Source organism: Miscanthus floridulus, chromosome 18 (genome assembly GCF_019320115.1).
Source record: "Miscanthus floridulus cultivar M001 chromosome 18, ASM1932011v1, whole genome shotgun sequence".
NCBI lineage: Eukaryota > Viridiplantae > Streptophyta > Magnoliopsida > Poales > Poaceae > Miscanthus > Miscanthus floridulus.
The window spans coordinates 28178088-28190421 of NC_089597.1; the positions used below are offsets into that span (position 1 = coordinate 28178088).

The 12334-nt window shown below is 47.3% G+C and overlaps 2 protein-coding genes and 1 pseudogene across 2 annotated transcripts; all 3 read right to left on the reverse strand.

Moving 5' to 3' along the window:
* Positions 1-1336: 1336 nt before the first annotated feature.
* On the reverse strand, positions 1337-3131 carry LOC136523567 (probable glycosyltransferase At5g25310). Its single transcript, XM_066517206.1, has 4 exons — positions 2949-3131; positions 2635-2849; positions 2135-2540; positions 1337-2014 (listed from the first exon to the last, which is right to left on the reverse strand). The coding sequence occupies exons 1-4, from the start codon at positions 3129-3131 to the stop codon at positions 1337-1339; spliced, it is 1482 nt and encodes a 493-aa protein (XP_066373303.1).
* A 3035-nt stretch (positions 3132-6166) lies between these two features.
* Positions 6167-7394, reverse strand: LOC136523568 (uncharacterized; annotated as a pseudogene).
* A 508-nt stretch (positions 7395-7902) lies between these two features.
* Positions 7903-9243, reverse strand: LOC136523569 (uncharacterized). The gene is made up of 3 exons (XM_066517208.1): positions 9149-9243; positions 8761-9001; positions 7903-8679 (listed from the first exon to the last, which is right to left on the reverse strand). Exons 1-3 carry the CDS (start codon positions 9241-9243, stop codon positions 7903-7905), a joined length of 1113 nt encoding a protein of 370 aa, XP_066373305.1.
* Positions 9244-12334: the final 3091 nt, after the last annotated feature.

The window sequence follows — 12334 nt, forward strand, 5'->3', positions numbered from 1 at the left end:
GCGCTGGGAGTCTGGGACGCTGGCCATTTTTTTACCATGGTCACGCGGTGGCGCCTGGCGCGGAGAGGCGAGGATCACCTGCCAGTGCCAGCGGGCGGCGGCGCAGGCTTCTGTCAGATCATGAGGGGGGGGGGGAAAGGGCGCTGGAGTCAGATTGTGAGGCAGGCTATCGTCAGATCGTTAGGGAGAGGAAACGGCGCACGTCGGTGGTGTTGCCGTGCTGGGCTACTGGCGTAGTGGTCTGGACGCGCGCTAGACGCCTAGACTGTTGGGCTGCTGCCTGCTGGGGGGATGCAGCTTGTTGGGCCAAGGGGGTGCATAAAGAGCCAAGATGTGGGGGTAAGCACTGATTTTTTTGGGGGGGAGGGGGGTTCATCTGCACCCACTGGGCCTTACTGGGCTTCGCCCCTGATAACAAATGAGAGCCAAATCCTTCTAATCCCTCCAAGTTGTGCTCTCACAACCAACCATCTCTCATATATACACATTTGGATATTTCTTAAATTTCCCTTACATGAAGTACTCATCCCAAATACCTAGAGGGGTAAAACGGTCCAACTCTTCCTTCATCATCCGATCTCAACTTTGCTTCGCCTCGAGGCAAGCTTTGAGATGCCACCATGTGTCCATCGATCCATCACTTCTAAGTTTTGAGGCCTAAACTGATCAAACCCACTACTGATAGTTTTGAGGCCCGAACCACAAAACCATCCATCACTGGTTTTGAGGATCAAATCGGCAAACCCTCGTGCACGCCTCGCAAGGTGTGACTAACGATCTTGATGTGTGTTTGGCCTTCATGTCCTCAACCCATGGTCCACAAAGTGCTAGCGACACCTCACTGTGACTTGGTCCAACCTCGTCCTTGATTTTATCGATGACATCATCATCATCACTCATGTACTTTTCTCTTCTTGTGCTCGATGCCAGCCGCCCATGGTCTGTCCTTGGCCTCTTGGTTCTTTAGTCCAAGCCTACTTGTCTATCCTTCACTGCTTCCGGTCCATCACACATAGGCTGCCCATTCATAAGCCAAGAGACATGCTGCACCTCCTATATATTTCAGCTGCCTGAAAATTTTCACTGATCCGGGACTTATTCAATATTTTAGATATTCTCTCTCGGAACTCAATGTTGTTCTTGCATGTTGCAGATTTGCTCCTTGTTGTAGTTGAATGGAACATGCATGATGTTGCAGCTCTCATTTGTAGGCATTGTTCCTCGATGTTTCAAATGGCACGATTTCTACGTTGCAACTTGCAACCCGTCCCCTAAAAAGTGTTAAATTCTCAAACACCAAAACTACAGCAACTCCCACATTTGCAAGTTGAAAAACTCAGCGATCCAGCCTGAGGTTAAGCCTCCTGAGCCATACGGAATGCAGGATCATGTTAAACATGTCCAGCCTTTGTGGCGGTTGGTTCAGCAAGAGGTGCCGCTTCACCAGGCGCACCCCCTGCTGGAGCCTCTCCACCTCCAGCGCCGGTATCCGCTCCAGCATCTCCCTCAGCCTGGGGATGTCGGCGACCGGCACCGCCACCGAGAACGCCTCCCACCGCAGCACGTCGGCGAAGGGCAGCGCGTACCCGTCGGACAGGATCACCGGCACGCACTCGGCGTGGATGGCCTCGACCACGCGCGGGCTCGCCACCTCGAACCCGCTCGGGCACAGGCAGAAGCGCGCGCGCCGCATGAACGAGTAGTAGTCGAGCGCATCGTCATGCCTGTGCTCGTACACCGGGAACACGTCCGGGTCACGGTCCTTCCAGTGCCGGAGCAGGAGGTCGCGGATGTGCCCGTGCCGGCCGCCAGCGAAGAAGGCGAGGAACGGACGCGACGTCACCCCTGGCGCCGCCGGCGCCTGGAGCTCCCGCGGCATCTCTCCGTCGTAGAGGTTAATGTCCGGCACGCTCACGTCCTGCCCCGGCCGGAAGCCCTCCGAGGTGTTGGCGTTGCAGAGCGCGCGGATGCCGTTCGCGTACAGCTCCGGGTGCCCCCTCGACGCCGCAGGACCCTGTGCATATATGCAGCCACCGCAAGTAAGATCCAGTAAAATGTTCGTCAAACCAGCCGTTTGCGTCGATCGAGCAAGATGCCAAGATTTCGTAGCTAGCGGGCTGGCGGCGACACTGACCCAATCGTGGCAGGCGAGCATGAAGTGGTCGGCGCCGGCGGAGCGGTTCCAGTAGGGGTGTCGGGACGCGACGACGCGGACGTAGTCGGCGACGATGGCGCGGAGAGGGGTTTTGTCGTAGCTGTTGGGGCGGTACGCGAACTGCACCATCTGGGAGACGCTGAACGGCAGGAAGAAGGCGTGGGCGCGCGCGGGTTCCGACGTCCGGACGCCACTGACCGCCCGACGCCAGCGGCTGCCCTGCCGCGACGACGAAGCTGCCGACGACGGCGCCATGAGCTCGAGCTGCTCGATGAAGCGCCCCTCGATGGTGTAGATGTTCTTGCACGGACCGTCGTGCAGGATCGGCGGCTCGCCTTCCTCGTACACGTACACTCTGAACCGCTTCTCCATCTCCGTATAGCTCCTGCGCGTGCACCGTACGTGTAACACCAAAGGCTGCTCGACAACCAACTTTCGCATTGTGTGATTTGTGCCAGAATAATGGACGACTCACTCACCGGTGGAACGCGGCCGGATTGCGGTAGACGCTGGCCAAGAGAGCATGCTCCACTCCGGCGTCGAACCAGCTGTTCACCGAGCTGACATTGCCGTTGCCTGCTCGGCCGGCAACACCGTGCCGCTGCGCTGTGCGCCGGATCGCAGCTCGCGCCACGTCGAGCTCCTGCTCCACGCTCAGCGGTCTCCGCGTCTCCCCCGGCCTTCTTGCCCTCTCCTGGTCGTGGCACACAAAGGTCCGCTTAGCTAAGCTCTTAACAGTTTTTTTTTCTGTGAATGCTAAGGTAAACTCACGAGATCAGCAGGTGATGAATACCGTGGTGAGATCAGCGGACAGGGGCAGCTGCCGCTGTTCCGGCGCTGCGCGAGAGGACAGCGCCGACGAGGACGCCACCGCCTTCGGACTGGAGGCGGCGGCGAGGACGGTGTAGAGTGCAACGCTAACGATCAGAAGGGTCGCGCTGGGGGAAGCGTCGCGGCGGCTGCACTCCGGCGCCATGCGCGCGCGCCTGCCGTGCCGAGCTGCCGCCAGCCGGTTGGACGCGCGCAGTCTCGCTTGGAGTGGAGGTCAACAGGTTCTACTCCTAGTTAGAAGCATCACAAGCATGTGCAGATCGACCATTAGCACGAACCTGGGAGCTCAACTCTATAATCTATGTTAATGACGCCATTAGTCTAAGCTAGCTAGCAGGTTCACAGTCAGCCTGCCTCGCGGAGGTTGTTGGCTGTTGCTTGGGAATAGTAATAGAAAATTTCCTTCAATACCTGCCTTAAATGCTTGCATCCACAGAGGCAGACACGCAGATCTCAAGAGACAAGGGCTGACCTCGACGGCATCGGAGACTCGGAGTGGTGGCGATGCCAGCGCGACGGACGGAGAATCGCTCAGAAACCGAGCGCTCGCTCTGGTCGAGGAGGAGCTGGATTGCCGGCAGCTGGCGAAGGACACCATACAAATCCAGCACTATATGTAGGAGTAGTATATCTGAAATTTTGCCGCTGACAAGTCCATTTGATTTTTTTTAAAACTGTAGTCCATTTGATTTTTGCCTCTACTAGTAGTACATTCTTCGTGAGAAACTAGCTAGTAGCTTAGTTAGTTAATAATAATATCATGCTGGCATATGTCATCATGGTAGTAAAAAGATAATTGACTGTCTTATAAATTATATAATTCGTATTATATAGAAGCTAATAAATAAGTGATGAGTTGTGATGAATAATATCCTAAATACCATCCGCTTGGCTAGAACGAAAAGGAAAGCTTTATTGATTTTAGATAATTACATCTATATAGTCATACTAAGATTGTGTGGACATGTGGTTCTCATCTAGCCATTCGCATCTAAAATAAATTAATTTCTAGAATTATTTTGAGTTGAACTTTCTTATTTTTGATCAAATTTATAGAAAAAGAGTTCGAAATTTATGATTCTAAGTGAGCGCATTATGAATACTTTATGATGTATCTAATCATTCGAATTTGGTGTTATGATTGTTCACACTCTTTTCTATAGATTCGGTGAAATTTACAAGAGACTAACTTAAAACAACGCCTAAGAAGGGGCAGAGGAAGTAGTAGTTACATGACTTGTGCAATGCAAGACATTAGATTATCTGTCATTGGAACACCTTAGCCAATTCCCATAAAATTCTAGTGTCTTACATCAGTCCCATAAAATTATAGTTTGTCTCTCTTTGGATCAGGATCCAAGATGTGCACTTGGCTCAAGGCGTCATGGATTCCATCATCTGGAAATGGACTCCGGAGGGTAACTACTCCACTCGCTCAGCTTACCGGATCCAATTTAGAGGATCCTTCGCAAAATTCCCGAGGGACCACGTTTGGAAAGCGCAGGCGGAAAACAAGCGCAAGGTGTTCACCTAGATCCTAATTCATGGAAAAATCCTAATGGCGGACATTTTGCAAAAAAGAGGATGGCCGCACCAGAAACACCGTGTTCTATGCAATGGGCCCTTGGAGACCGGCCTTCACTTGTGTATATGCTGCCTTTTTGCAAAGAAGGTTTGGAACCAAGTTCTTACTTGAGAGCACTTTGACGGTTTATTGGGGCAGCAACAGGAAGACCCCCTATAGATCATGCCTTGGTGGGAGAAGGCTGCTAGCAAAGTGCCCCCAGCCGATCAAAAGAGGTTCAATGGCATAGTAATATACACGTTCTGGAACAGTGTGGCAGTTAGCTGCGAGGATCAAAGATGACATCGAACAGAGGAAGGAGCGCTCCGCTAGAAGGGGTTTCTTTTTTCTGAGTGGGCTTCCACCCTTCTGTTATGCCCACGGGGGCGTAGTTTATTCCTTACCTGCTTGTACATAAACTTATTTCACTCCTATATTAATTGAAAGGTAGAGCTCCTGCAATAGTTAAAAAATACTTGTCAAGTTAGACACTACGCAACAAAACCATATTTTCAATGGATGGTTTCTTTAGGATAAATTTGGTACAATCACATATTATTTCTTTCCTATCATCTACCTATCGCGACTCTTCATATCTAAAGCTCTCCTTACGCCTCCCTCTTCCTCTTCTTTGCAATGCTTTAAGAGCCTTGGATTCGTCAACTACACCAACACCAAACTTCGATGCCAATGCAATGTTACCCTAAAGCTCTCCTTACGCCTCCCTCTTCCTCTTCTTTGCAATGCTTTGTGACTTATCCAGCTCCTCTTGCAACTTCCTAACTCTTCCCGACTTTTCATGCGCCTGCTTCACCAAAACATCCAACTCTTTAACCCAGATCTTATACAGCGCGCGTGCGCTGTACGAGTTAGCAACGCGCGGTTACTTTTTCGGGCAGGTACGTTTCCTTGCGTCTGCTTCCTTTCCCTTAGGGCAGTCCCAATGAAAGAAACTAGTAATTTCTATAACATAGAATACCGCACCAAAAAGTACTGCTTTCCAACCCATGGTTTCTATAACATCATTCATACAAAGAGTAAATTAAATGCAGCACCAAAAACAGATAGATCAATTGTGACAACTATTTTTGCAGCCCACATGTGTTCCGTCGACAACACACAATGACAAAGAAACAAAATTGGTCGATAGCTGTCAGCAAATCAACACAGCCGGCAAACATAAATCATATTTCTGCATTCCATCACTTTCCAGAACCAAATATCACCATGCAACAACCCAGATTTCAGTCTCGAAAACCATACATTAATTAATAATAGCAATCCGGAGATAAAGATAACATGTAACATACATAGTTCGTACGGAAGTACTGAAGTTCATCATATGCAAAATAAAATAATAAGGTGCCACGTCCATGTCAGGTAGGTTGCACATGCACTCCAAAATCCATCAGGTCGCAATGGACTCCAAATCTTCAGAAACCATCATCTACAAGGAAAGAAATAGTGATTAGATGAAAAACATTACTTAGTGCAATTGGAAAGGTTGAACCGGCACATGTGTTTTTCAAAAAACTAACCTGTTCTTTGTAAACAAACATACTAGGATGACTTAGCTATATTTGCACACTAAACCAAATCAGATTGAAGATATGTACCTAATTATTTTGCCTATATGTATTCCCAAACTTTTGCCAAATATGATCAATCAAATCAGATTGAAGTTGTCTATACGCTTGGCGATCATGTAAGGTAGTATTTCTGTTAAGTACATCTTCCATCTCAGGGTTTTCTCCATGAGAGATTGTAGCTTCTTGAACAGTATATGTGCTGGCTTCCTCATTCAAATCAATTGGAACCTGCTCTATATCCTTCTCATCTTCAATTATCATGTTGTGGAGAATTATACAAGCAAGCATGATATTCTCCAGATCTCCTTGGTCATATAGACGGGCTGGTCGACGCAAAATACAAAAGCAAGACTGCAAAATGCCAAAGGCGCATTCAACATCCTTCCTTGCCCCTTCTTGCTTCTCAGCAAAAAGTTTATGTTTATCAGATTGTGGTTTACGTATAGACTTCACGAAAATAGGCCACTCTGGATATATGCCGTCTGCTAAGTAATAACCAATATTATGTTGTCTACCATTGATAGAGTACTGCACCTGAGGAGCTTCTCCTCTCAGCTGCTCGACAAACAAATGTGATTGGTTAAGCACGTTGATATTGTTGTTCGATCCGGCAACACCAAAGAAGGCGTGCCATATCCAACGATCGTGCGAAGCAACTGCCTCTAGAATGATCATAGGAACACCGTGATCACCGCGGGTATACATACCCTTCCATGCATAAGGACATTTTTCCCAGTGCCAATGCATACAGTCAACACTCCCTAGCATGCCAGGGAACCCACGACGCTCACCAATCTCCATTAAGCGCTCAACATCTTGTACTGTTGGTCGCCTCAAATATTCCGCCCCAAATTTTGCAATCACTCCCTCCACAAATAACTTCAAACACTCTACTACAGTACTTTCACCAATCTTAATATACTCATCAAACTGGTCTGCTGGGCTTCCATTTGCTAACTGCCTTATTGCAGCAATGCACTTTTGAATTGGAGATAGCCCAGGGCGATTAGCAGCATCCACTCTTAAGGTGAAAAAGGGAGACCACTCACCTAGGGCATGGACAATGCGCAGAAACAAGAGCCTTCTCATCCTAAACCTTCTACGAAAGATAGTAGAATTATAGATAGGATTCTCCGTGAAATAGTCATCCATAAGCCGCTGATTGTCTTCTTCTCGAGGCCTTGCGTCTCCTCCCTTCTTCTAGTGCTTCAATATCATTCTTCAATTCTACAACCATCTCATCTTGCAGGTCTTCTAATAGTTCTTGCTCGGCTTCAAATTCTTCAAATGTGTACAACTCTTCTGGATCTATGCTGCCATTCTTGTCTTGAGGTTCAGCATCACTCGGTGGTTGGTTAGACATTAGGAGTATGAAGAGAGAAGAACTACAGAAAGAGGAGTATGTATACCCGCTAGATGCACATATATATGCAGGGAAGCAGGCATGTTACGTTCAGCATGGCATGATGGGTTTCAGTTTCACACAAATAATGGTTAGTTTTCACACTAGAGTCAGTTTTCACACTAATAAATACATCAGTTTTCACCAAGTTCATACTTGAAAGGATAGGTACGAGTTTTCAAGTGCCAGTTACCTAGAAACCCAGTAATGTCACATAGAAACTCATCATACACTCCAGTAGAAGAAAAAGCTTCTGGACACCAAGTTCATACTTGAAGACCTGCTGTCACAAATAAATTAAACTTTAACACATACTCTCTAGTGCTCAAGTAATTGTCACTACAAGCATTTAGCAAATACCTTACTTATCTGTAGCAAATAAGGCCAACCTCATACTCTCTAGTGCTTTCTCCCTCTCAGCCAAAGCATGAGCATTCATATTAGTTGTTGGTGCTAACAGAAGCCCTCTATAAGTGTCTAGCATTTTACACTTGAGTTGCTTCTCTGCTGCCTTATCAGTCAACCTAGCAGCTTCTACCTTACTTTTTGCCATAATTTGCTGTGTCTCCGCCATCTTCTCATGGACCTTTCTAGCCAATGTGCTTACTTCAATGAACTTGTCTAGCTTGTCACTAATAGCACAAAAAGCTTCAGGTGTCTTCTTTTTCCCATAGAGCTTAGCCTTAGCCTTCTTATGTCCAATAGGACGAATCTTATGATTATCTTCCAAATTCACCACTTCAGACGGCGAATCAGCTGCACTCTTGTTCTTCTCCTTTTCCTGTTCCTTTTTCACATATGCAGACCACTTCCTTTCATTCCGCACAACCTTCCAAAAGTGCTTAAGTGTAAAATCTTTATCATTATGTTCACCAGCATACATCTTCTCAGCAATTTCCATCAATTGATCATCGCTCACACCACTTCTGTAGACTTTGGTGGTTCTATTCCAGCAACCATGGAAATCCATTACTAGTTTCTTAACACGGTCCCAGCGGATCTTCAGTTGATTCCGGTTTCTCCTACAACAAACCTCTGTGTTTTTATTGTATTCTTTAGTAACATCCGCCCAATATTGATCTGCCTTCCTATCGGTTCCATCAACTGGGTCCTTTGAGTTATGCAGCCAAGCAGAAGCCTACATTCACAAAACAACACCTCAAAGTTTATAACCAAGCAGATTGTTCAAGTTGTTCACAAACTAAGAAAGGATGCTTACCAATCTAACGTCTTTAGGTTTCGTCCAGTTCAATCGCCTCTCAGTCCTCTCGTCTTCGTTGGTTTCATTCGCATCAATATTGATTGTTTCTTTGTCTTGTGCATTGCTTTCTAGGGTTCTTTTCAAACTTGGAGCAGTTGGAGAAATTGTAGTTCTACTTGTTGTATTTCCAACTAAATGAAAATTCTCTGGACTACCATTTGACTGGAGAAAATTGGTAAACCCACCTGGTGGGTACATCCTAAAAAAATAAAAAGAGATGTTCAATGAGCATTCATCTGATCATATAGAAAAAGCATTTTCTACCATAAATACTTGTAGTAACAATATGAACCAGCACAATTGCCTCGATCAAAATTGGAACACTAAAACTGATAAGAACACATACCCTTCATTGGAGCCCATCGGAGAGGAATTTGTCCACCATGTTGGAAATCCGGCTGCTTGAAGGCTTGGAAGTGGTGGAGATGCTGCTATAGTCATGCGAGAGGGATTATCGGCGGCCGAACTGGATCCATCATCAGGGGCAACGGGAGCACCGACTACCGAATCAGATCGGGTAGCAAGGGTGGCAGGAGCACCCCTGCCCTACCCTGTTCTGCCTTCCCCTGCCCTGCCTTGCCTAGAGCTTGACGATGGCGTCCGGAGAAGATTCATGCTTGCAGATTGGGGGCTAGATGATTCTTGGTCTTGGAGGCCAGGCTATTTGAGGCTAGGTGAGCGCGCGGGGGAGATCTAGGCGAGCGCATGGGGGAAAGGGCGACACAATGGCGGGAGAAGCGCGGGGAAGGGAGGGAAGGGCAAGCGCGCATGGGAAATCGAAGGCGGGAGCGAGGGGAGGGTGAGCGCGCGCGCCATCGGTGCGAGGGGGCGGCGACGCATGGGATCCGGGTGCAGGGCGCTCGACGCTGGTCGTTTCTTCCCAACGGGATTTTCGTAGTTTCTAGGTGCATCATTGCTAGCGTCGAAGTCGTTCCCTACTGAAGAAATGGTTTCTTCATTTTTTTCTCTCTTCATTAATTTTCATGCCACATCAGCAAAATGCTGACTTGTCCAAGTAATTAATGAAGATAGAAACTACCGTAAATACATCATTGGGACTGCCCTTACCGTCATGTTTTTGTCACGTTCTGTCTGGATTCTGCCATTTAAAAAAAATCAGAACAGTGCGTCCATGCCCTTTCCCCCTTCTCCATATTCAACGCGTTGGTTTCAACTTTCTTCAAGGCAGAGGTGGAAGCTCCATTGTCGCGGCGCGGCATCAATTTGGGTGGCACCAGCTGACCTCCTCTGCCATCGATGCTGGTGCGGGCCGGTCGACGTGGAGGTGAAGGTCCGTCGTCGTCGGCGAGGCCTCGATTTGGGGTGGATTCGGTGACGCGGCCTCGATTTGAGGTGGAGGCGGGAGGCGGTGGAGGCTGATTCGAGCATGCTTCGGGCTAAGGAGTGAGGGGCCCTACGAATGTGCCACCCGTCGAGACCCGGCATCTGCAGTCAGGACCGGGAACAAGGATCCGAACCCTACTACGACACGACTGACGGCCGCGCGGCTACGAGGACATCGACATTGTCACCGGCGATGGTCTCGAACGACTCCAGCTTTTCTAGGTATGTGTCGCTGCTTTGTCCGCCTACCCCTCCCCGCTCTTCGCTCCTCTACTCCCGCTAGGTGCGCGTGCGAGACTTGTGTGCGTTGCGCCGGTCATTCAGTGATCCCCGACGTCATGTTCCGCGGTCGCCAGGACATTGGTGTTGACCTTGTTCGACACGGTTGTGCGTTCTGCCGACCGTTCACTAGTGATGCGTGTCGTGGTGACTCCCTTTTTGCGGCCGATGCCTGGTTAGGCACCCGCAAGGTCCTGGACAAGGCGGTTGATAGTTTCATTCTCGTTCCTACTTTGGTTGTGTGCTAGCAGAGCAGTGGGTTTCACGGTGAGATGCCATCCTGCTAAAAATTTAGAAGCAAACCAACTTGTCTACAACATTTGTTTCAAATTGACCTTATGTTTTGATCGATAAGAATAACTGTGTATTGCAAATCTATAGAGTGAAATTTGTAGTCATCATATAGTTCTAAAAACTGAGAAGATGAAATGGACCTACCTCAAAATCATCTATTTCTCAGTTTGGAGATATTCTTCATCAAGGTATTTTACAAGGGTTTTGATTGCTTAGACAGACCATTAGCTCCATCCTCCGCTGACACGGTTCTGGTGATGCGACTAAAAATGTTCAGCCATAGGGGAAGATGCTTTGAACAAATTAGACTGAAAAATGAAAACCGTACCTATCACCAAAACATTTCAAGTTATCAACAAATGCTTTGATACAGTCAATAGAAGTGCTTAGCACTTCCTAGAATTCCAAAAGAGAACTTCAGTAGAATAACTAATATTGGTGTGCAAAAGCTCGTAAATAGAAAGGCCTCAATAGCTGTCACACCCAATTTTAAGGATAAAATTGAATGCACTAACTCATGTGTGCCCAGAGATCAGTCACACACATAAGCTGACAAATTATAAAAGAGTATCATCATAGTGTATCTTACATCACGATATTAACATAACTTTGTCTTACACATCATAGCGGAAAATAAAAGATAACTCTCTCTCATGGAACACCATCATAGGGAAGGTCAACTGGTTGACCACAAGCCTAAAAATCCTCAGGAAACTCCTCATACACGTTGTCATCTGTTACCCATCCGGGATTTTTATCCAAATATAGAAAGTAAACAAGCGTAAGTACTTTCCCATACTTAACAAGATAACATGGGGTAATGAAGCTCAAAAAGGATGACACTGGTTTACTGCAGTTAGCTCTTTTAGTAAGTCAAGATTTTATTATCAAGTATTAACAAGTTATGCTTAAGCTCCCATTTATACCCACATAATCAGATATCAGAATCATTTGTATCATATTATCATCGTATACCATCATGAATGAACCACATTGAGTAACCAATTATTCTATGAGTTTTCCGGGCCGCTCGTGACCAGTGAGCACGACTGTTATAACAGTTTGTAACCCTCTATAGAGGTGGTGCACATTCACTGTGAGTCATGGTTCCCATATGCCCGGGTTAATTACTCCCATGTCACTGCCAAGGTGAGCGGGTAGGGTACACTATGAAGCTATTTCATAGGTTTCTCTAACAAGTTAGGGCCGCTAGGTTTCCTTGGCAGGCAGATGTAGGAACCCCCCTTTCCTATGGCACATATCCATCGCGGCAATACACATAGGAACAGAGGCAACCCTATACCCAACGTGGCAAGCCCCTCTTGCGCCATAAAGGTAACCTCTAACAAGCTAGAAAAGGTTCTATTACTGAGCTAAAGTCAGAGCCATATGACTCTCATGGTTGCACTGTCAGTCCCAGCTTTTGCCGACAGATAAGTCCTTATGGAGGGCCAGGAGCAACATGATCGAAGTCATTTGCACCTTCGCTCTATGGACCAGTTGTTATAAAACATGTTTTACCTTTAGTTCCATAGAACCATTAACCATTGTGTAGACCATGTTCAGTTAGAGCACTAGCAATCTACCCGTATGCAGTTAACCCAAGGAGTCAAGG